The sequence below is a fragment of the Halichoeres trimaculatus genome, unplaced genomic scaffold, assembly GCF_033239565.1.
Source record: "Halichoeres trimaculatus isolate MK-OKI-2021-1 unplaced genomic scaffold, fHalTri1.1 fHalTri1_scaffold_4, whole genome shotgun sequence".
NCBI lineage: Eukaryota > Metazoa > Chordata > Actinopteri > Labriformes > Labridae > Halichoeres > Halichoeres trimaculatus.
Window position 1 is genome coordinate 30,844,807 of NW_027437182.1, and position 25,609 is coordinate 30,870,415.

General features: G+C 39.9%; 1 protein-coding gene across 3 annotated transcripts; it reads left to right on the top strand.

Moving 5' to 3' along the window:
• The first annotated feature begins 1,271 nt into the window (after positions 1 to 1,271).
• LOC141789227 (sex comb on midleg-like protein 2) lies at positions 1,272 to 24,410 on the top strand. Of its 3 annotated transcripts, none has more exons than XM_074668573.1 (15): positions 1,272 to 1,391; positions 3,602 to 3,704; positions 4,979 to 5,053; positions 5,433 to 5,503; positions 6,009 to 6,243; positions 6,803 to 6,891; positions 6,970 to 7,213; positions 14,028 to 14,293; positions 14,380 to 14,473; positions 15,743 to 15,946; positions 17,274 to 17,435; positions 17,709 to 17,837; positions 18,008 to 18,229; positions 18,306 to 18,469; positions 22,150 to 24,410. In XM_074668573.1, exons 2-15 carry the CDS (start codon positions 3,683 to 3,685, stop codon positions 22,273 to 22,275), a joined length of 2,103 nt encoding a protein of 700 aa, XP_074524674.1. In that variant the 5' UTR covers positions 1,272 to 1,391; positions 3,602 to 3,682; the 3' UTR covers positions 22,276 to 24,410. The 3 variants fall into 3 exon arrangements, with proteins under 3 accessions (XP_074524674.1, XP_074524675.1, XP_074524677.1); XM_074668574.1 differs by having other exon boundaries at positions 18,309 to 18,469; XM_074668576.1 differs by having other exon boundaries at positions 18,011 to 18,229.
• Positions 24,411 to 25,609: the final 1,199 nt, after the last annotated feature.

Consider the following 25,609-nt stretch of genomic DNA (forward strand, 5'->3'; position numbering starts at 1 on the left):
TTTGGAGCAAAAAACAATATAATAGACAACATTGACAAACATTTCTGCATGCATGTTAAAATAGAAAATATATAAATAAAATCATATTCAAGAGCAAGAAAAATAACTCACTAAAATTTGAACTATCAAAGCTGTTTTATCTGTAAGATTAACACAAATATTAAAAGTAAACAAGCTCAGGAAAATGTCTCATGTGTGGAAGCATTATTACTGATGCATACATTTAAACTTTTTTATTTTGTGTTTGTAGCTGCGGTGTAGTTTTTACCATGTTACACAAGGTTATGTTTTTTTAAAATAATATTGGATTGTATGTATGCATCAAAATCTTCATGTACTTTTTAACGTTATTTGAGCATTGAGGAGATGATGAAAATACTGTGTCTGCCACATCATGTGGGCTATGGCGTGGTTACAGTGGTATACTTTAATGGATATTTGTGGGCGGGGGAAAACACAGGAGTGTGTTTCAGAGTGACAGGTTTAAGTGGATCTGAGTCATGTGTTTGTGCTCTGTATAATGTGACGATGACGTAATCCCTGTTTTAACAGACAGCTGGAATCCCCAGCTCCGTAAAGTACAAGGCAGTTTCACCTACATTCAAGGGGACTGACAGTTAATTCAGATGAGACTCTGGTGTCTTTGATCTTTTTCATGGAATCTATTAAACGTACTGAGGTAAAGTATTTCCACCCATCCATTTATCTTTTCTTCTTTTTTTGAAATCTATTTATCTATTTAATATAAAGTTGTAATTGGTTATTAAATAATGACATACTCACAGTTTCCTAACGAGTGGTACATTTTAGTTCCTAATACTGATCAAATCACGTTATAGAATGCTTGAATTGTTTATCTCACTCTGAAAAACATATGATAAGAAAAATGAAAAACGTGTTTTTAGATCAAATTTTATTTACTTTTCTTTTAAACATCTAGATAATTTATTTATTTGTTTTACTTCTTTTTTTCCCTCCATGAATTTTCATTATAAACGTTTTGTTTTTAACATTTACAGTGAATTTCTGTCAATTTCGAACCTCAGCAGGAGACACACGAGAAAGACCCAGCAAAGCCGAGAAAAACTGAAGATGGCTCACTACTTTTACTTTCCATGGACCAAAATCCCTGACCAAGTACTCAAGATGTTGATTGGATAAAATGGGAAAGCCTTCCTCTGATTGGCTGCAAGTGAGAGTATCGTGCGCATTAATTGGCCTATCGCTCCGCACCTCCAGCTTGTTTATAGCTTCGCTTGTGTGTCCTCTTCTCACGATACCATCTTCGGCATGAATTACATGCGTGTAAGCATACACTACATTCGTGAAAAAATGGCAGCTGACGATTAGAGAAAAGTGTGTGGATCTTCACTCGGAAAAAGACGGCACTTGTAAGTTTTTTCCTAAGACAAAATATCATAGAGTTTCGGGAGAACGACAGACGAAGCTACATTCCTCGGAATATGAGTTATTTTTCTTCATAATAGGAGAGAAACTGCTCTCAGAGGGTTAACGCTAAGGTTAGCCAGCCTAGTTATTAGCCAGCAGTGGTTGCTAGCAAATCAAGCAGTCCCAGTTGTCAACATTGGGTCCAGACTATTACTTGGAATTGTATATCTTCAAAGCTCTACCTCATATACGCTATCTGAAAACAGGGATGCGATTATTGGAGGAAAAACTGACAGAAAGTATATTTTCGTTACACCTATTTCTGTATTTAGCTAGCGGTTACCAGCTAAGTTGACATTAGAAGGCTAATGAGAGATGACATAACCAGCCAGCTAATAGTTAACGTCGATAGGTAGCTGCTGGATAAGTAAAATATAAGAGAAAGAGTGCTGATAAATGAGTCACAACATTTTTATGAAGTTATAATTACAGGTGTTGTAGGCAGCCACATACTACATCCTAAAAGTGTAACGGTAGGGTGGCCTACGAAGCGGTCAGGTTTGGTTTGATGTCACATCTATTCAGAATGTCTCATTTTCCATCAATGAGTCAGCTTATGTTTTTACTGTAAACCATCACGTGGCGTCAAAGACACGAAGTCCTTTTTTTCGTGCGTGTGTGTGTGATCCCATTTGGGCTCAGGGGCGTGTTATGAGGGGTGGCTGATTGGCCACCCATGGTGCCAATTTAAAATCCTAAACTATGATTGTTATTTGATTTGTCAGAGGCGGGACTTGTCTTGAAAACAGCTATTTTTTAACCGTATTGAAAAAGGTTGTATGCATCATTTTCTTCTTAAAAACCAACTTATTTTAGTTGATAAATTTAATAGTAGTAAAATGTTTTGCACAGTATAAGTAAGAGTCATGAATGAATGAATTCACAGTTTATTGACATTTATGGGTTGGTTGTGATATTGTGGTTATTTTCTTGTTTGTTTATGAAATTGCTCATTTTAGAATTTGTTAACTGGGTAAATAGCTGGTCACATGAATGGGGCAGAGATATGGTATTAATTTGAAGTCACCTGTTTGCTTTTGGTTTAGTGAGGGAGGGTGAACTGGGTCACTGCATTTTTTTGGCCTCTGTTTTCCTTTAGATCACAGTATCCCATTTATTACCATTTATTACCATTTTTTCACATTACTAATTTGTCCTTTCATTAAAGGAGTTAAACATAATTTTTGATTTAGTGTGTCCAATATATACAAACCCAATCGCTCCTCTGCTCCATGAAGTCTCCACATTAGATCTGTTTTACATGCCAGGGGTTTTAGAGAGTAATCAGTATCAAAAATTTGCATCAAATTCCTGTACACAAATGATGAATGGTGAACTCAATGGCATCAGTTGAGGATGAGTAAACAGTCTTTAAAGTTACTGTAAAAGAGTTTCTGTGGAAATTTTCAATTCCTTAAAATTGAGACTTTGGAAAACCTTCTTTTGGAGTCTGTAAAGAATCAAGCTTTGAGGATTTAAATGCTACACCTCTGTTGCGTAACATTTACTTTTTAAGTTGTCGTAATATCAGGATAACACTTACACGTCAACAGTTAAAGAATTTTTGGGTTGTGGAATCAGAAAGCGTAAATAGATTACATTTGTTTGTGTGAGCGTGGGCACAAACTTTATGCCACCCCTGCACAATTCAGGGGCCAAGTTGAGCCACCCTGACTGAAAGTCTGGACCTAAAAGCCTTGTTCGGCTCCTTTTATGTATATATGAGATTTGCTCTTTGTGTTTTTACTTAAGTATGGAGGTTGGGCATTTTTGGTAAAATACATTAACAATATACAATCCTAAACTTTCTTAACAGAAAAAAACATTAATGTAAATTAGAGCTGCGTATTTAATTAAAATGAAATCCAAATTGGAACATTGATCAATCAGCCTTTGTGGGTTAAAGTTAATTATGGCAAATTGGTTAATTAGTAAAATTTATTTTAGTTTAGCTCTGACATGTCCTACAAATCTTGTTTTCAACTGATGTTTTAACAGACAGACTCAAATGCCTGAGCTTCAGGTTATGGTCTTTATAAGTGAACACAAAATGGTCTTATTCTCTGACTAGTTTAATCAATTTGAACTGGGTTTGTTTGTTTTCTGCACTGATAATTGATTGTCGATTATTTTCATATTTAAACATTTTTAGAACAAAGCAACACGGACATCGAGGACACGTGGTTGTCATTGGTTGTCATCATAGAAGTGTCGCCATTGGTCATCAGGCACAATGGGAAAGACTCCAATAAAAGGTGAGGAGACATATTTTGATACGCTGCGTTAAAAACGCCTTTCATCATCTCAAAGGTTATTTTACTGTAACACTGTCCAGAAAAAAGTGTAGACTTACTCTGCCTAGCCTTGAAAAATGATTTTTTTTTAAAGGTTTTAAAATCATCAAAGAATCAGCAAGGAAGTCATTTGTATTATTTTGCTCCAAACTTTTTGGGCTGAGTTTGTTTGCCTTTGAACAAAATTGATTACTCTTTTTTATCACAAACTAAATATTCATCCAAACAAACATATATGTAGCATTTCAGAAAAAAACATGCCTGTACTCCACATTTCACTGACCATGCTTCACTGTAGACACATGCTCTGGTGTGAATCGATAAGAAGCCAAATTTCTACTTTGTCTTTGGTTGCTTAGTGGCAGAAACAACTCTGGACTTAGTGGTAATAGGAAAAAAGCAGAATCATATGACATTACACTTGCACAGACGATGATTTGGAACTGTTACACAAATACCACTCAAATGAAAGCTGGTGTTTACTTCCTCATTTCCAAAAAAGTTCAGTTTGCATGTTCAAATGTAGATTTTAGAACTCTCCTCTGATGAGTTGTTGTAAAATATCTGTTTGAATGATGAAAAACTCAGTAGCTCACAGAAATAAAACAAAAATGGAGTATTTTTATATAAAACTTAGCACCTAAAGTAAAGAAAAAATGTGTTTTGTAAATGATTTCTTTGTTTTAAGTCAGGGGCAAGCTGTTTGGCATTGGCAGAGAGGATTTGGGAAATTTTTCATTGGTGCAGCCCACATACTCCGCTCTGCTGCTCATCAAAAAAATGTGTGATCCTTACAAATGTCTAATCCATTTAAAAGTGGAAAAAAAACAGGATTTTTAGGAGTGTAAGATTTAGGCATTGTAACAACAGAGAAATAATCTCCCAAACACAAAGTTCTTCACTTTTTTTACTAAGTTTGTATGTGGACAAGTCCACCTGGACAAAGACGTGTTCAGTTCTTCTGAACTGAGTTCTGTTCAGGTGCTCTAAGTGAACACATCTGTGTCATTATACTGAGGAGCTCAATTACACTTTCATATCAGGGATTTCATCAGATTTTGAATGTGTGTCATCTGTTTTGATAACACTCCAGCTCCAGTACTGAGTTTGGTTCTCACGTGTCAGACAGACCAGTCAGAAATTCATTTTAATTATATGTTGAAACATGTATGTAATGAACTCTTTTATGAAATATAAAACAGGTGTTACATCTTTTTCTTGCTCCTTGCTAACAGATCAGAAAGAAGGCAAAAAAGAGAAAATGGGAAGGACAGTTCCACCCACAGGTACAACTCCTGCTGCAGCTAAAGGTGAGCTGTTATTTTGCTCATTGTTGTGTGATTTGAGTAGATTTGTGTCTTATTTACTGTGTTACCTAGGTTTGATTTTAAGGGACATTCATTTAAAAGTTCCTGCAGTTATATTTTTGTTTTATTTTAATAAACCTAGCTAGTGAGAGAATTTGGAAAGCTTTTGCCTTCATGTTACTCACTTTTAGTCCTTATACACTCTCTTAAAGTCAGAACATGATAAAGCTTATCAGCCTTTACTTTTTATCACTGCCTGAAAATGTAGGTTATTGTATAAGCTGATAACTGACATAAAGCATGTATCATTTTGGCTGGAGATCAGATAATTGTTTCCTTTTTTTAACTGTAAAAAAATGTTTTTGGTTTGATTGTTCCTCAGATGCTTTCACCTGGGAAGAATATCTGAAAGAAACGTCAGCTATACCAGCACCGCCGAGCTGTTTCCGTCAGGTATGAGCTGCAGATTTCTGTTTTTTACACTGTAACAGGAGCCGGCTTCTTGGAGACAGATGTAGACAGAGACTTGGCTGCAGAGTAAAGTTGAAGCAACTGGCGGAGAATGTGCTGAACTCAAGTCTTGTCTCAAAGTGTTTGTCTATCTGTTTTTCTTCGGCAAATCTGCTGTGCACACAGAGATTAGACAAAGTCAGCATATTATTTCATTCCTTTTGATCAAAGAGGCTTTTAAGTCGACATCTCAGGTAAAGTTCTTTGAGTAGAAGGAAAACTTGATTGGTCTGCCATCACGCAGAAGATATTTCTGACTTTCCAAACGGAATGACCTCACTTTTCTGTTCTGCAGACTTTGTAAAACTTTCTAACCAATCTCTGATTGTACTGAAAAGAAATAATCTAATCCTGAATGGAGCAGGTGATCTGGTGATGAAATGATGTCTTGTGTAGATGAGTAGCCCTCTGAGTGCCTGTGTCTGTGGTATTCCCTGGACATCTACAGGCAAGAGTTCCACCCTCCAATGACTTCAAGGTGGGAATGAAGCTTGAAGCTCACGACCCGCGAAATTCCACCTCAGTGTGCATCGCCACAGTGATGGGTTTGACCGGAGTCCGTCTGCGTCTCCGTCTGGACGGGAGCGACAACAGCAACGACTTCTGGAGGCTGGTGGACTCATCCGACATCCAGCCCATCGGCACCTGTGAGAAGAACGGAGACATGCTGCAGCCGCCACTTGGTAAGAAAGTCGGAGGAGGGGGAGGGACATACAAAGCGAAGAAAAATCTTCATTATAATCTTTACTCTCAGAATCCTACTCATCTAAACTCTGAAGCCACCAGCTTTTAGATTCAGCCTCTGGGTTTTACAGACAATAACACTGAGCCTCTCAGGATAAACAGATAACTGATAACAGATATTGGAGCCAAGACGTCCACACTAGTCACTGTGCAGTTTGACCCGCAATATAAGAGGCATTCAGCTTGTTTATTACACTTTGAAACAACAATATTTTGCTTATTAATTCAGTTCCCTCCTCTATAAATTCTACATTTACTGTCAGATATCTGTTTATGGAGATCAAACCAATTCATCCCAGTTTTGCACATCTGCTGGACCCTCCACCGGCAAGCTCACAGATCATGTTCAACAGTAAAAAAAAGAACACAAGGCTGGTAAAACTGAAGTGGGAACAGTTTCTGTTATAATTAATTGATGTGATTGATATCATGTTTAGCACAGAGGGTTTTGTCTCACAAGTTGGCATGTTTTTGTAATCGTTAACTTTGTTCCTGCAGGATTTCGGATGAATGCCTCCTCATGGCCCATGTTTCTGCTGAGAACATTAAATGGAGCAGAGATGGCGCCGGCAATTGCCTTTAAGAAGGTGTGTGTTGCTTTAAAAACAATGGATTTTGTGATTTTAAATTCAGTCACAACAAGGTTAACCACCCCCGTGTTCCAGGAACCTCTGAGGCCGACACAGAACAACTTTAAGCCAGGCATGAAGCTCGAGGCCGTGGATAAGAAGAACCCGTACCTTATCTGTCCGGCCACCATAGGAGAAGTGAAGGGCGACGAGGTCTTCATCATGTTTGACGGGTGGCGAGGGGCCTTTGATTACTGGTGCAAGTTCGACTCCCGGGACATCTTCCCTGTGGGCTGGTGCGCCCTCACAAAACACAGCCTCCAGCCTCCAGGCAACAGTGGTGAGTGTTCACCTGTAGGTGGCAGCACAAGTCTGCACACAAAATGAAGTTTGATGCAGTTTATAATCAGAGTTTCATCTATCCTTGTTATTTGTAAAAGTACAAACAGAGGTAGCATGAGTCACCAGGTCTCATAAAGATGTACAGTTGATTACAGGTAAACATACAGTTAGAGAAAATGCACATCTTGGTCATGTTACTGTTAATAGTAACAAATCTCTCAGATGAGATAAGACAGGAAAAAAAAAACCTTTTTTCATTAATCTTCTACCTGGAGTATTTCCATTGAGATCTACAACAACTTTCCAAGGGAGTCCTGGTCAAAAGGGACCCACAAGAGGTTCAATACCCACAGATGATACATTTTTACCTCTAGATTTTTTTTGCACAGTGTTTTGTATGATTTTATTGCAAAGCATGATCAGAAACTTAAACTTTTTTATATTTTTTGGAGCTATAAATTCTGTGGCGCCATCATTGATTGTTGCTTATTGAATGTAGATTACATCCATAAACACATCAGTTTGATTAAAGAAGTGGTATTCTGCTTCCTTATATTTTAAACATGGATGTAAATTCACGGTGCTGGATGTTAAGACTAAACATGCAGATTTTTTTGTTGTAGAAATCCCTGAATCTGTCTGTAAACTGCTCAAAGTGGTTCATCCTAAAAAAAATGAGATGTTCACTAGACCTGATGAATAGATGAGATCATCACATTAAGCAACGCTCAACTGGTTCATAACATGTCAGAGGGACGAGCCTCAAACGCATAGATCTGCTCATAGCTAATAGTCTCTAGAGGGCTGGCCAATCAGAGGGAAGGGGGTTTGTAGAGAGGGGGGCATTAATGAGACAGCCTCTAAAATCAAGGGTTTCAGACAGAGGCTAAAGTAAGGGTTTTTTATAAAACACCAGCATGAGGGGGAAACATAGTTTTTTAGCTGCAAATTATGTAAAGCTATTATGGGGGTACCAGAGTGCAGAAAGACTAAAAACAACGCAGCTAACCCCTCTTTAAGAAAGAATACAAAGTTATACCCGGATTTAACATCACAATTAGGGTAATTACCTCCACCAAGGAGGTTACGTTTCTGGCAGAGTTTGTCTGTCTGTTCGTCTGTGAACAACATAACTTAAAAAAAAAAGTGACAGATCTTGATGAAATTTTCAGGAAATGTTCAAAATGCGATAAAGAGGAAGTGATAAAATTTTTGAGGTGATCTGGATCACCGTCTGGATCCACAACTTTTTCCAAATGATTCTTCATCATTGTGAGATAGGGCCGTTTTCACCTTATGTGTATATAACTCCACACTAAATGGTCGATACGAAATATGTACTGGGTCATCATAATTTTCAACACTGTCAGGTAAAAAATTATTGTACAAACCTGAAACTAACACCAAATTGTAGCAGACAATCTGCTGAAAGGGAGTATAACATCAAAGTAGGACTAAAGCAGGGATCTCAAACTTGTGCCACAACCCATTCTTTCCAGCCAAAAACTCCACCAGCTGATTTCACCGATAAGTCCCTGCTCTCTGCTCGAAGGTGAGGTAATCAGTGAAATCAGCTGGTGGAGTTTTTGGTTTGAAAGAAAACCTGCAGCCCCCCAGCCCTCCATGTCACGAGTTTGACATCCCTGGACTAAAGTGTTGTGTGACAATCACAATATGCTTGGTGGAGGTCTGTGCTCTCTGAGTGCTTTTTTAGTTTCATTTATTTTTCATTCAACCTTCATTTAACCAGGAAAAGACTCGTTGAGATTAAGATCTCTTTTTTAAGGGTGTCCCAGCCAAGACAGCAGCAGCACAGTCTCAGGTTATTACAACAGACACAAATACATGATACACCCAAAACAACATGTAAGCATGACAAATACCTCCAGGATTCAAAACATCATACATCAGACAAAACGTCTCTGGACGGATGCATCTGCCTCCAAATCATTCAGGATCTGTTCAAAAGCATCCAGAGAGCACAGTTTGCAAAGTTTGAAGACTTTCTGTAGATAGTTCCAAAAGAGGGAGCGGCAAACTTGAACGATTTTTTGCCAATTTCAGTCCTGACCCTCAGAACAGACAGTAAAACAAGATCCTGTGATCGAAGACCATGAGTTCCTGCACTTTTTGCTACAATATGGGTGAGGAGACAAGTTAGAAGCAGGCCTAAGATACACTTATAAACAAAAAGATACCAGTGGGTGAGCACTGGCAGATTATTTTATGGCAAAGGATTTTTTTTTAAAATGGCAACTAAACAGAGATAAATTGTTGTTACTTTAACTTCAAGTCTCTTGATGAGTTTTAGTAGTTCATTTTACTTCCCAGTTGACCTGAGAGAGTCTCCAGACTTTGGTTCGTTCCAGGTAAAGTAAGTCTCCCCGTCCGTCTGCCCGATGTGTTTTCATTAGATAAGGTTTTCTTTTCTGTAATGCCCCTGAGTCACCACACTGGCTGGACTTTCAAGGTTGCTTAGAAACAAGTTTGGTGTTTTCAGCTATTCAGCGCTTGATAAACCAGGACTAAATTCACACACTTGAAGGAGACATGCCATAAACTACTTGTGAAACTCTGCAGATACATGGCACAGCTCTGGCCTTGTGTGTCAGTGTGTTATGGTGAGTGAAGCAGGCTGAAAGAGGAACATTTATATTCTTTACATCAATCTCTTTTAGGGCTGCACGATTATCGCAATCGCAATCGCAATGTCAGCACATGCAATTCAGATTTTTCTCCATGATAACCAAGCAAGTCTGTAGACTCATCATGACACAACTTTTTTTATTAAATCGCAAGCACAATCGCAATCGCAATATTGTCCACCTAATCGCAAATTGCACCTTTTCCCCAAATCGTGCAGTACTAATCTCTTTGCTTAAAGCTGCTCAGTCACCTCTGTGTGTGCAGGACAGAGGAAAGAAAGAGAAGAACATCACAGCAAAACATTAAAACTTACCACACACAAACTTTAGCTTTCTTTATAAATGATGGATTTGAGATCCAACACTCCAAGGGGAGAGATAAGAAAAACACATCCCTCCTGTCCTCCTCCCCCTCCTCTTCCTCTGACCAGCCTCCTCAGCCTTCTCTGTCAGTGTGGGCTGTGTTGAGGGGGTGTGGAGTGGAGGAGGAAGATTTTTTGTTCCACTGTGTGTGTGTGTGTGTGTGTGTGTGTGTGTGTGTGTGTGTGTGTGTGTGTGTGTGTGTGTGTGTGTGTGTGTGTGTGTATGTGTGTGTGTGTGTATGTGGGATACGTTGAGTTCATACAGAAACAGAGAAAATATTTACCAGCTGAGTCAGTGGGCTGTTTGCTGCTTTCAGTGGGAGTGTTAGTGTAAATGTTTTCCCTGTCAGCACGCTGACTTACACTTTCACTTTTTCTTTCTGCTCTTGGCTGTGGGCTGATTTGTTACTTGCAAACCAGATTCAGAATGCATACATTGGTCCTAAAGACAGCTGAAGGGGTACTCCTCTTTTTGTTCTGTATGAGGACATTTAATGGACCTGATTCTGTCTCCAAAGAGTTGGTGTCACTGAGGAAACAGGTCTTTGTGACCAGACCAACGGGATCTTTAGTTATTTACGTATCTTTGGGTTTAAGGTGGTACAATTATAAGTGGCGTAGACGTGTTTATACGCTAGTTTATGCTTCTCAATTTTGTTTTCACTTCCTAGTTGAAAATATTTCCACACGCTTGAAACTTCAGTCTTATACATTTGAAACCAATTTTCTGTACTTTTTTTAGTTTATGTGGTAAAAAATATCAATTTTTCTAAATTTATATATATATATATATATATATATATATATATATATATATATATATATATATATATATATATATATATATATATATATATATATATATATATATATTTATTTATTTATTTTTTAAATCAAACACATTTATTCTTCAATATATAACCTTCCAATGTTGTGTTCAGGTCCAGCATGGAAAATTGCCTACTCTTTCACTTTCTCACAGTCCCAAGGATTAGTTAAGGTACCTAAACATGGTACCTTTTGATTTTACGTGAATCGGTTCGTGGTACTTTTGACAGAATTCGGTCGGTACCTAAAAAAGTACCTAATTTGGTACTTATTCCTACTGGTACCTGGCAATCAGTATTGGCACTCAACGGTAACACTTTTGTGTTTATGTTGTGACAAATATTGATATGTTTATTTATAAAATCTCAAAGTTTTTCAATCTAACATAGTATGTAAACTTGCAATGCTGTTTTCGTATCCAGTATGGAAAATCACCTACTCTTCCACTCTCTCATAGTCACAAGGATGCATTTAGGTACCGAAACATGATACATTTTGATTTTATGTGAATCTGTACTTGGTATTACAGATGGAATTCCGTCCGTACCAATAAAAGTACCAAATTCAGTATCCATCCCTACTACTAATGATCCGTTTTTGTCTGTTTTGCCTCAAGTTGTGCTGCGTTAAGAACAGCTGACATGAATGATCAGGGTGATCAGCTACAATCTGGTTGTTGAGTTTGAGGACATCAGGACGCTCCTCTGTGAAATGACCTGAACATGAGATGCCTCATGTTGAAATGAACCTTTTTTTTAGACTTCTTTTGTTTTTTTTTTTGAGATTTTCTTGATTTTGCTGAAAGGGCAGCTGAAGATAGACAGGAAACGTGGGAGGTAGAGAGAGGGAGTAGCTAAGGTTCACAGCCTGGAGTTTACTCATCAACCAATGTGATGAGAGCTGTAGTCTGTGTGAGCCATGTGCTTTGACCAATGAGCTGAACTGCTGCTTTTATTACCAACTTAACTGTTGTGAGAACAAAATTTTGCATTCAACATTTATTTGGAGGACCTGAGGACCTGATGATAACTAGAGGCTGACATTTTTTCAGGAATCCTGCAGGTCTTTTAGGATCCTTGTGGGATAGGAGTCAACTTTACTATTAATCATAGGATTAGGAGGGTACACGATCAAAAGTTAACAGGAGCAGACAGGGGCGGGAACCAATGAGGAAGATAAAATATAATATGTGACATGGGCTGCAATTTTGTAGTTTATTTCCAATAACCTATACACTGTAACACAAGTGAAAAGAACCACGCTTCCCAGAAGCCAACAGGGCTCCCAGCTGCTGTCTTCCATCGTAATTAACAAAAGAACAGCAGTGGAGGGAGTAAATGCTGGTGTAGAATCCGATGTGCTCAAAACATGGGAGCAGTACAGGGGTGGGATATTTTTTTGTTTTACTCTGACCCGGGATAGGGACAGGACAGGATTTTTTACTGTGGTAGTGGGATTGGACAGGAGTGAAAATCCACTCCTGTGTCACTGTCTAATATGAACTAATAAAAGATTTTATAAAAGCAGACACATTCAGGAAAAGGACAGAACGTGTAGGTGTGGGTGTATAAAAAAGAGAAGAGGAGGGATCAGGGATGAACTGATCCGATCCTGGTATCAGATATCAGTCCGATACTGACCCAAAAAGTTGGTGACAAAAGGCCGATCCATAGGAAAGATCTGTTTGATCAATTCTACATTCTTCTGTTTTCACAACAACTGTGTGTGCACTACGTTGTTGTCACCAGTAGGTCTATGCGTTTTTACTCAGCAGATCTAAAACCACAGCAGCTCAGCAGTCTGAAGGTATTTCACACTATTTTCTCTGATGACAGCTTGCAAAATGTGCTGTTTTAATTCCTCACTTCTCCACTGCTGAGGTGTACAGTCACAGTAGCATGTAACTCCTGTGGTAACGGACGTAGATCTTCACACCACACATTCAAACATTTATAATCCTGTACTGTTAATGCAGTCAGTGTAAATCCATTCATTTTTGGTTTAAAAAGTATGAATTTATCGTTCTCCATTTCATTCTCATAGAGTTGAAGTATTAGAGAATGTTAAATTAATACTGGTATCAGATCTGATCGGAATCAGTTTTGGCAAACACCAAAGTCCAGGTGTCAGTGTTGGTATTAAGACTTAAAAAGTTGGATCGATGCATCTCTGAGAGGTATGCAGGGGGAGCAAATTAAAGCAGTTTGTGAACCAGTAATAAACTGCGAGTCACAATAAGGCCAGGGTAATAAGTTATAAAACTTGACTTAATGAAAATAGACTAATGTAGTTATAAAACATCTTCAGTACCTTCTTATTGACATAACCTTGTTTTTTACAGAGTACAAAGTGAACGCCTCACTGGCACCTTGTTGACTGTGTCAGTTCAGCTGTTTCGAACACTTTCTTGAAAGATTTAGAACAGAAATCTGCCTCAGTATCTGTTAACGCTACAAATTTGATTACTGCACCATGTTAGAAAACAATTATTTGGAGCGTTTCACTTGTTAATTTCAGTAATGAGATTCTGGCGTCCTAACTCAGACAGAGAACATCTCTTTACTCTGAGTGTAATCCCAGACTCTTACAACAGCACAGTGTGCTGTGAGGTCTCTGGGTCAACAGCTAAAGACACAATTAGGCTCTATGATTAGATCAGAGACTCTAAACTAGTCTTAATTTTTATTAACCCTTTCTCTAAGGGAATGATTTTAAGTCCAAGACCTGATTGCTATTTGTTTTACTGTCATGTCTGTTTCTTGAAGGCTGAAAAAACAGGGGTTTTCCATAATTTCTCTGGTTTATTAGGTCATAAAAAGTGCTTCTGTAATTGTTTGGGAACCTTTTATGATGTCCCTGTATTCTGTGTCTGGCTGCAGCAGAGTGCAGATGTAGGAGATGTTCGGATGAGTTTTTGTTTGATAAGTCACCTGAGAGTTTTTTAAAATATTAAATCTATTGTCCTCTGTTGTTACAGTTACCCTGCCAAAGAGTCTGCAGATCCTCCCTGCATCCCCCTCCAAGCCCAACAGGCGCTCCATGCAGTCCCCCTACAGACTCCCCAACCCTCTGCCCCCCCTGCCCGTCAGGAAGGGGGTGAGAGGCCGTCGCCCTAAGAGTGAGACCATCGCTCTGCTCAAAGCTGTGGCTGAGGCCGCCGCTGCCCAGAACGGGACTGTTCCTGAGAACACACAGCTGGTCCCACGAGTCCACAAGAAGAGAGGCCCCAAACCTGGGAGCAAGGTGAGCCTCCTCAGGGTTCTGGATTGTGAACACCAGGTGGAGTCTCTCTTTAAGCTCAAGCTCTGCAATGTATGTGTAATTTTCAGAGAAAGCCCAAGATTCTGCAGAGCCCAGTGCCGCTGCCTAGCATCCAGGTCCCTCAAGAAAGCCCCCCCAGCCACAACTCTGTGGTCTCAACAGGTAAGGATTCAAGAGCAGTTTAGGTATTTTTTAACACAGTCCTGGGTCTGAATGACTATCAGACACAAGAAGTGTTCATGTAGCTCCCGCTAGCTGCTCCCAAAGCTGCTGAGGTCGCAGCCCAGGCCTTGGAGCCAAATGATTGATGACAAAAAAAATATCAGGAAAAGCTGCAGAGACAGTGTGAAAAACATTACCCCCAGAAGTTACAGAGATGCCGATTTGAACTGGATTAGTATTATCAGAAGACCTGTGTGTGTCTTGAAGTATGGCAGGTGATTCGGCCTGGAAATTTTAACTTACAAATGATAGACATGGTCAATTCACACAGGATTAAAAACACACACACCCTCCACAATTATTGCAAATTACCAGAGGTCCCCAGGTTGACTAATCCTGTGCAAATAAGGCTTATATGTTTACATTAAGATGAAGTAAATGTAAAGACTTTCCCTCAGGTGCTGTGTGGGAACTGATTCTGAAGATCTGACGCACTCAGAGTTGTTCTCAATTAACAGCCTGGGTTTTTTCAGGGCTGCTGACTCATGTTGTTAAAACATGTTCACATGTTTCAGCCATGCAGGCTTTCATCAGGGCAGGTAGCACAATAACACTTCCCTATCTGCTCCCCATGAAGATGAGCTAGCATGATGGGTATGTTCACAGAGGCAGGCTTACAGCCAACATGTTAAAGCAAATCAAACCAAACAATAACAGCACTTAAAGACATAATTGAAGACGAAACTTTCACAAAATTAGTTGTTAAAAAGCAGCTGGATACACGTGAAGGATCACTCACAGAAGTGTTGAAGAAAAGACCTCAGAGATCCATAAAACAAGTCCATCAAAGAGAAGAGGGTGCAAAATAAGAATACATGTAAAGACAGTCCTGAAAGCCGTCAGACTTCCTTATGAGTAGCTGTTATTTTATCCTGCAAGGCACTAGACCTGCTGGTTGCTGCTCCCACCATCCTCTGGGCTTGTTGTTCCTCCGTTTTTTTATTTCTCTCTCGATTTTTTTTAACCGTGATCTTTAGAGAGTAAGTTAACTGCTGTCTCTGCAATATAAAGTTTCAACTAGTTTTAACTTTGTTTCAGATCAACTGGTTAAAATGAACCCAATCCAAATCTGCTGAAAGAAACCCAACCTGTGGTACCTTCCAGTCATTTAGACCCTAACAGCTGAACAGAGGCCATGATCTCTTTAAATTGAAGCCATCACTGAGTGATCTCATGTATTCACTGTTTTTTGTGTCTGCGTTGATCCAGTGTGTGTGTATGTGAACAAGCACGGGAACTGCGGCTCCCATCTGGACAGGAAGCAAATGCAACGTCTGCCAGACCACTTTGGCCCAGGTCCAGTGAATGCCGTGCTCCAGCAGGTGGTCCAGTCGTGTATTGACTGTGCATACCAGCCCAAAGTCCTGCTCAGTGCTCTGCAGACTCACTCAGGAGGAGGAGAGGTCGTCAGAGGTACACACGCTTGAACACACACATCTTTATTGGATGTGTCTTACACCCGAAGCAGTGTATAAGTAATCCAGGGTTTCCTCTTTATGTAAATAACTGTGGCACAGAACTATGATTCTTTTTTTCAAAATGTTTCAAAGGTGAATTATACTGTACAGGGCTCTTTAACATGAAACCAAAACTGCCTAGACTAAAACACTCGTGGAAGGATTGTACTGAGAGAGTGCAGTTTTAAACCGGAGTCAAATTCCTTGTATCCTTGAAAATACTTGGCGAATAAAGTTGATTCTGATTCTGATAATATCCTGGGCAAAACCAGTAAGAGACAAAACGCTGGTGGGTCTCTACAGTTTACAAGTCTCAGCTCTCTGCATCGCGCACGGCAGATTTCCGCCCCGATGCACACACAAAAGATGTGCAGTTACTGGAGAAAATCGATTCAATGCTTACTTTGATCATTAATCAGTGTTTACAGATATGTGTTATTGTTTAGCGCTATGCTTTATATGCTGTAATGATGCAAGTCAGGTCATAAATATCCTGTGAATCGCGTAGTAACCTTTTATTATCTGCGCTGTATCGCAGCGTTTATATTGGTATACAAAGTCAGCGTGAGCAGAAGTTCCCCCTGTCACTCTGTGTGGTTTATATTTACTTTAAACTTAATCTTAGTCAGTCTGTGTGGACTGTAATGATGATCGGCGTTGTTAATCCAGTGGTGCATATAACGCACCAGCTGATTGTTCATCCACCTGGTGCTTCTACAGGCGAACGTGATGCTACAGGAGTCCCCTTTCTGCTCTCTCTGGGACAAAAGTTGCAGTTTGTCTATCTTTCCCTCTATTCTTTAGAAATCAACAGAGGAGTTTTCCTCCAGCTTTTGTTGAACAAACCTAAAAGCCTGTCAACTTAAATACCACTGTGACCAATGGTACTATGTGCTTCTGTGCAGGAGCGTGTCCAGTCTGTCAGATTGGGGTGGCTCAAAGAAAGCACTGACATAAGTAGGGGTGGCCAGAGTGTGCATTACTACAAAATATTACCATTTATCAACTTCACTTTCTACTTTAAAAAATATGAGTAACTATGCTGTTTAACTATTATATTCTTGTGTATGATTTTAAGGGGGGGGGGGGGGGGGGGGGGGGGGGGGGGGGGCTGGGGGGCTGAGGCTGAGGTTGAGGTTGAGGTTGAGGTTGAGGTTGAGGTTGTAATCAGTGTTAACCTGTGGAAGATTCCCCATCAGAAAATAGCCAGTGGGTCCTCAGATTGCTCTCTAGTTGTCTCAGCTTCATAATGAACCACTGGAACTTGCTGTTTTTCCTCCCAGTGAGAACAGACGGTGGAGTCCGAGTGGTCAAACTCCCAGCTGCCTCCAGTGCTTCCTTCGTGCTGCGGTTCTTGGAAACAATGTGTCGTCATCTGCAGTGTGACAACTTGTTCAGCAGTCAGCCGTTCAGCCACTACACAGCGTACGACAGGACCAAGTCAGGTAAATTCTTCAGACAGTGTTCAAGACACATCAGTGCTAAACTTTTATCATCCTGTCCTAATATAAGAAGGTGACCTCAGTAATTAAAAAGATTTATTCTCATGATAAAGGATGCTAGTAAGTACAGCTTCAGTTTCCTCTTGAATGAAGTGATGTTTTTATGTCATGTGTGAGAGTTTAAAAAGTTCTTTATCAGATCTGTGTGTTTGTGTCACTCTTAAATGTGTGTGCACAAACAATTTTCCAGGACTTGTTTATGTTTGTGTGTTTCAGTGAAAGAGGAGGCATTGGACGCGCCGTCTCTGGCTCGAGGAAGTAAAAGGAGTTTGTCCGGAGTGTCTCCGCCGTATGCAGCTCCTCTGTCACCCAAACATTTACGGCCTGAAGCTCATCCTTCAGAGGGTACAGCTCACTGTCCAGATGACTTAAACCTCAAACACTGTACTGTGTCTTGTTTTAATTGTATGCTTCCTGTGGTTTTTTTTATGTGTGGCTGATTTTTGTGCAGAAAGTGGATCATTTAAGCTTTCAGAGGACATCATGTGAATATGATTTGTTTTTCCTCTCTTCAGCAGAGACTCTGCCTCATGAAGAGAACGGACACATAAAGGAACAGCGCTACATGGACTCAGCTTCCAACTCCATGACCCCCCGACCCCAAACAGCACGCAGCTCCTCAGAGTACCACTCTCAGGCCAACAGCCTTTACCACGCCGGCAATGCCACGGCCATGCGACGCCTCTCCTCCAACCCTGCAGAGCTCAGCTCCACTCCGCCTCTCAGACGAGTGGAAGGTGCAGTAACAATCTGTGAAAGTAAGTTCTCAGTATCACTCTGCTTCGCTTGTTTATTGTGCTTCTTCTCTGGCAGCAGCCAGCTCAACCACAGGTCCTGAGGCTCTGGGATCTGAGCGGGAGAGTCCACGACTACCCAGTAAGAACCCGTCCTCCTGGTCCATCGAGGAGGTGATGCAGTTTGTGAGAGATGCTGACCCCACAGCGTTAGCTCCACATGCGGAACTCTTCAGAAAACATGTAAGTTAACACTGATAACCAAGGGTGGGAGAAAAAAAATGATAATTGGTATATCGGGATTCTTTGTTTGACAATATCAAAATCGGGATTCTTTCCCAAAAGATCAATTTCTCTTTTCACATTCAATTTTTTCATTTTAGTCTTTGTTTATAAACTTGATTGGAAAAAATGTACCACTTTTCTCCAGCAGAGGGTGAAATGTTTCTCTCTGACTCACGTGATGTGCATTTTATAGTAAAATATGGCTCCTGGTATAGTCTGTAGACATTATCATCATCATCATCATCATTTAACTTTTTCGCATGGTCTGGTGATAAAAAAGCAAAATAAAAATCGCAAGATTCATAAAAATCGAAAAATCACAATTTAAATCGAATCGTCACCCCAAAAATCATAATAGAACCAAATCGCAGGAATAGCATATCGTCCCAGCCCGACTGATAACACATCATTTGACTGCTGGGTTTCAAGAGTGGAGGCTAAAACACTCAAAGTTGAGGCTTAATAAAGGGCAAGGTGTTTGCTTTGAAGGACTAACTTTAGAAACTTCATGGAAGACCTATAAATACAACTTTCCTAAAAACTGGAGCAGCAGCTGAAGCAACTTCATCATCAATGAAGCCTTTTTACTTTGGCGCAGCGCTCAAGTCCCACATCAGCTCACATGAAACTCCTGGGACTCCTGTTTTAAAGCATTTTTCATCATCTATTAGGCAAACTTAAGATTTCTACAAAGTCCGAATCTATAATAGTGCCTTGCTTATGTTCTTTAACAAAATATCATGTTGGGAAAGTCCAACCTGAGCACAGATACTGTGAAATATCATTTGAGAAATAACTACTTTTGTTGCTAATAATCTCTTTTCAAATCATTTATTACAAACAGGCAAATATATAAAAGTGAGACTTTTCCAAGATCACTCTGAAGGTCTTCACAGGGCTTTTATCAAAGGACAACCCTGCTTCCAAAATATTGGGACACTCTGTTCACCCCCTGTTAGCACAACCATGGGTGTTGCATCATTTTGTGGGAAGCATATTTTTTCATGTACACTTTATTTAACTTTCATAGCACTGAATAAAGCAATCTCACATTGCCCGTTGTTCCTATATCATGAAGGTGTTGTATGTGGTATATGTTTTTATACTAAGTATGAGAGGAAACAAGATTTCACACTTTAGCGAGCATCAGTCAAACCTCAAGCTGTGGAAATGTTTGGGGTGTGACGAAATTTCACAAAACAAAAAAAACGGTGAAGTAAAATTTGAAGATGAACAAAAAGGGGCCCGAAACTTTAGTGCACGACTGTAGATAGCCTGCACAAAATATGCAATTTCAGCATTTCTGGCGCTGGGATACATATTCAAACATTACCTCTGTAACTCACAGTGAGTTTTTGCAGATAATATGAAGTACAGATTGACTGAATACGTATCAGTCCTGATCAACACTTCCTCTCACACCCTCCTCTAAATCATTGGGGCACAGGAGGCTGCTGTCTGTTAGGAGCTCATAACTTTGACATACAAACGTCTCGATGTAACTATCTTTAAGTAATGTTACATTTGATCAAAACTATAGCTAGACAGAGTCTAATCGCCTGTTTGCCCTGCTTCAACATGATGTCTCTGTATCAGTTTGAGAAAGCGCTGTCTATCATCCTCCTCCCGCTTAGCAGGTGACGTTTGCAAAGCTAAAGCACTTGTGCTAAACAATAAGCCCCATCGTGTTACGTCAGTCTACAGATTTTTAAGTTTTTAAAATGAACTGCACTGATAAAAAATTAGAAAAATGAATTGAATGTTGAGGAGGTTAGCTGAACACTGCCAGCTGTTACAGGTGTCCTCCATAAGAAATCAGGGTCATTGAAACAGTTAAAAAGGAGAAAAATCTTTCAGTTTCAACATTTGAAGTGTTGTTTTATACTTTGTTTTAAATTGATATGATAAAATGATCGGGCTGCACTGTGGCGCAACAGTTATTGCTGCAGCCTCACAGCAAGAAGGTCACTGGTTCGATTCCCAGCTTGGCCGGTGGGCTTTTCTGTGTGGAGTTTGCATGTTCCCTCTGTGCAAGTGCAGGTTCTCTCCGGGTACTCTGGCTTCTTCCCACAGTCCAAAAACATGCTCATCAGGTTAATTGGTCACTCTAAATTGTCCGTAGGTGTGTGTGTGTGTGTGTGTGTGTGTGTGAATATTGTTGTCTGTCTCTGTGTCAGCCCTGTGATTGGCTGGCCACTAGTCCAGGGTGTACCCCACCTCTCGACCAATGACAGCTGGGATAGGCTCCAGTGACCCGTGATCCTGAACAGGATAAGCGGTTAAGAAAAAGAATGAATGAATGAAAAATATCATAAAATAAGTCGGTAATTTCTAGGGATGAAACGGTTCACAAAATCCACGGTTTGATTCTTATCACAGTTTTTAGTTCGGTTGGGTGTAGATTGTTGTTTTTAACACCTTTATTTTACCATATACCCGAATAATCCACTATTAACAGATTATTTATAATCAACTCTGTCAACTACAGTCATGAAAAACCTGAAAGAATGAGGCTGTTTCCCATTTAAAACATCATTAAAGCTGAGTGAAACATTGCTAATTTCAACATGCCAACTCCTCAGTAAGGAAAGTCACTATTGGCTGTCTCAAAAGTCACTAAAAGTCACTAAATGACGCTGCAGTCTGATTTATTTAAAAATCCATTTGCATGTGATTTTCATGGAATCTGTAGGAGAGAGAAATAACATGGGAAAGAGAAAGCAGGTGAAACACAACATCATAAATATGTTAATTAACTTTCTTTTGTCCATTCTTGTTTTTTTTTAATCTCTAAATATCAACCCTCCTCCTTTATCTGGGCGGGGACCATAATGAGACACACACTTGGGTGATTTCATCTGTCTCTGTGTTTTGGATAGGGGAGGGCCTCACAATTGCACATGCTGACCATTGCGGAAATCAAAACACGCTTTGACGTCAGGCTCCAAACTCCTGAAAAATTGCAAGAATTATCATCTTTAAAAAAACTTGCCAGAGGGTCTGAAAAGTTTTAAAATGTAGCAACAAGGCTTTAAGTAGGCAACACTCAGTCGCGGTTTTATCCTTAACTTTCTTACCGCCGTCATCGGAGCTCACACTGAATCTAAAGAGCTCCCAGACAGCAGAACGACTCAACGCCACAGGTACACCCTCTAACTCTATCTTCTCTGCTCGTCATGTAAACACACACATGCCTCCCCACAACTGCTCCGCTGTATCCTTGTTGCGCATGCATACGATTGGAGCTACATAGTCGCTTCAAGTTGAGTTTTAGTGCGAAGAAGGAAAGCACGAACCGAACAGAGTACACGTGTGCCAAACCGAATCAGGGAAACCAAATGATTTGTTTTTTTTACATAAACCGTTCCATCCCTCGTAATTTCTGTAACAGGCTCGATGACTGTCAAATATAAAGTGTCAGGTCTTATTTCACTCAGAGAACCTCCTAATTAAAAACTGAGTATTGAAAGGTTGTATATTGTACATCTTAAAATCTTACTAGCATCAAACTCTCGATGACTTTTTAGTATTTAGAACATCAACATGGAAATATTTCCCCCTCTCTTACAGCTGCTCTTTACAGTGACCCTCTTTGTCTCTTTCTTCATGTAATTGTTTGGCGTCTCTTATTGCTCCAGGAGATTGACGGGAAGGCTCTGATGCTGCTGCGGAGCGACATGATCATGAAGTACATGGGTCTGAAGCTGGGCCCGGCGTTGAAGCTCTGCCATCACATAGATCGACTGAAACAGGGCAAACTGTAAGAGGAGCCGCTGAGCTCCTGTCCCTGTCAGACCCGTGAGCAATAAACCCTGACAGAGCCGGACTCGTGGGCCCACAGGGGGCTGCATGTTACCTTGACTGAAGTTACATCTTCCTCCTGACTTCCAGAGCGGAGAAAGTGTGCCGTGCAGTGCTGACACATTACCTCATTCCCTCATCAGTGAACGAAAAACTGACTGACTGAAATCCCAAAGGAAGAACCCCTGCAGTGTTTACATTGCATAGCACACGTGGACTCACTTTTTTTTACGGAGATGAAATCTTTGATCCTGGTTTTGGATCCCCCAAAGATGGAGAATGTTTCTTCTTATATAATGTTTTTATTATTGTCCAATTTCCACTTATCAAGGAAGGGTTGGTATTCTGACAAACAGACAAATCCATTAGATGTTCTTCCCTGAGAGAATCTGGATGCTCTGTGTACAGCTGTTTTCACTCTTCACGTATGCCTCAAGTGGAGCATCAGACAGACCCTTTCGTTTGCTTGAATATCGTCAGCATCTTTAGGTTTTTAGCTGAAGCTCACGTTTTCCACGAGTGTCCTGAAGGCTCATCCTCTGCTGTGTGGCATGATGTGATGATATTGTGTCTTAGCAGGCTCTCCGTTGCCTCCCACTGGTCTAGACGCAGTTCTTATCAAACTGCTTTCACATGCTGCAGGCTGATCCATTTCAATAGATTGTTTAGGATGTGCAAACAGACATTTCTAAGGGCTTTCTATGTTCAGTTTCCATGTGACACGTTAAATTATGTGAGGGCCCGAGTCCACAGAGCTGGGCTGAGACAGAGCATTTTCTCACGATGGAGGATACATACTGGATGTAGGGGTCTGTTTCTGACGGAAAGAAACATGGACAGGTTAGTTCAGGACTTTTGAAGCTGGGTTGTGTGAGGCACTGATCAATGTCTATTATACTCAGCTCCTGTTTGGAGAACCCAGCTGATTTTATGAAGCACCGCAGCCTGCACCAGTGAGTTAAACTCCGTGCTTCACTGAGGAAACTGAACTCTTATCAAGTGTTATTGTCTTATTTTGAATAAAAATGTCTTATTACACTTGATATGAGCCAAATTCAGCTTATCAGTCCAGAAAAATGTCTTGTTTCAAGTTATTTAAAGACAAAAATGAATTCTGAATTGTTTGTAGCAAGTAAAAAAAATTCTACCAATGGAATTAGAAAAATTTGCCTGAAAGTTTGCTTGAAACTAGAACAATGTCTCAATACAACTAACTTTTTTCTTGTTCCCTTGGCAGATTTTTTACTTGTTATAAGCAATTCAGACCTCATTTTAGTCTTTCAATGACTTGAAATAAGACATTTTCTGGACTAGTCAAGTGAATGTGGCTTATATTAAGTCTAAAAATACAAATTTTTACTGAAAATAAGACAAAATCACTTGATAAGATTTCAGTTTTTTGGAGTGTAAACTATGGAAACCGAAATCTAAGCAAGTGTCAATGTCTTGTTGTGTCTTATTAAACTTCATTAAACTTCAAGTTTGAGTCACATTCACCCAACAAGTCCAGACAAATGTCCTATTTTAAGATATTAAAACATTGTTTATATTTCAAGCAAATGTTTCTGACCCCATTGGCAGATTTTCTTACTCTTTTCAAGCAATTCAAGTGTCATTTTTCTCTTTTGATATCTTGAAAAAGGACATTTTTCTAGACTTGCCAGCTAAATGTGGCTCAGATTAAGCCTAACAGACTTTTTACTGAAAGCTAGACAGAAATGCATCCCATTTGTTCTCCAGGGGTTGAGCAAAAGCAGACAGAGCAAGTCCCTAATATCCCCTCCAAGCTCCCATCCATCACTGATTATTTTATCTCTATTAACAGATATATACAAGCACATGAAGCTAACAACCTGTGCTGGATCAGGTACCTCAACCCATGTCAAAATATTACTGAACTATCCCTTTAATACTGGTCTCACACTCAGTTTTCCTCAGTGTCCTGAAAAGAGAGTCGAGCCTTATTTCAAGAAGCAATTTGTATTCATCGTAAGCAAGTATAGCTCCTGCTGAGCTCACATCCTGTGAGTGGAGTTGTAGTCTGATACTTACACAAATACTCTCCATAAGATTGGAGTTTAGCTGAGGAGAAGATGAAGTGACAAATATCTGCAGTCTTACCTCTGAGAAGATATTCCAGTGTTTGTCCTGCAGGGGGCATCACGCTGCCAAACACCCACCCTCCTCTGTAACCAGCCCATCTGAACAAAGCTCTGTGGACTCGCGCTCTGAGCTCATCGGTCTGCCTGCAGCCACCTCAGTGTTGTCTCCTCGGACCGTTCAGATCACTGTTAGGATGAAAACAGATTTGTACAGTTTTATGGGTTTAACCATGAATATCAGCGACAGAATGTACATTTTGTAGAAACTTTAATATTTTAAGGAAATCATATACATTAAGCTAGAAATGTGAAGATAATGATGGATGGGGACGTGGTGAATATTCCATTATGCTTTTTAATACTAAACACAGCAGCGCTTTTTAGTTCCAATACTCCCAGTACTAGACTCTGCCTTGCTCTACCTACGACATCTCTCAGGTTTATGTGGTCTTTGTTAGTACAAGCTTTTGTAGCAAACTGTTTATAATGTACTTTACAGAACTTCTCCTCTTGCTCCCTGCATTGATTTTAAAAAGACTTTGTGCCATATTATATACAACACAGGATCCAAGTGCTGTTGATTCCTCCCTCCTTTTCCTCCTCCTCCTCCTCTTCCTCTTCTTCTTCTTGCATCTTCTTTTAAGTACTTGAAAAATATGTGTTGCAAAACGTCACTTGTCCATGTCACATCAGATAAACAGTACGTGTTTATGATGTTGTGTATTCTTTTCTTTGTTTTTATAAACATACAAAAAAGGACAATGTGTTGGTACTGATTTTAACCAGAGGTTTAGACTCAAGATGTCTCTGCAGGAGGACGTGTGATTTGTTTTTGAACCATACAAATACAAAGTGGGATGAACAATGTTGTGCTCTCTAACTGGGATCTGGACCACAGAGTCGGGCACCAACAACAAAGCACAAACGCTGCCCCTGTTCCATACTCGTGTTTAATATCTGCTTTCAGTCAACTTCTCTCAGAGTGTCTTGAGGATGCAGAAGCTTAGAGGTACAGCTTTTAACTGAATCAAGTGTCATATTATGGGAACTTTTAGATAATGTAACCCTGAAGAGTTAACAGACCGTAAGAAACTGCCATTACCAATGTGTTCTGATCACAAGCATCCAGCTGTAATATACTTTGTAAGATACTTTGTTTCAGACCACGAGAACATTAAAAGAACTAAAGACTCTG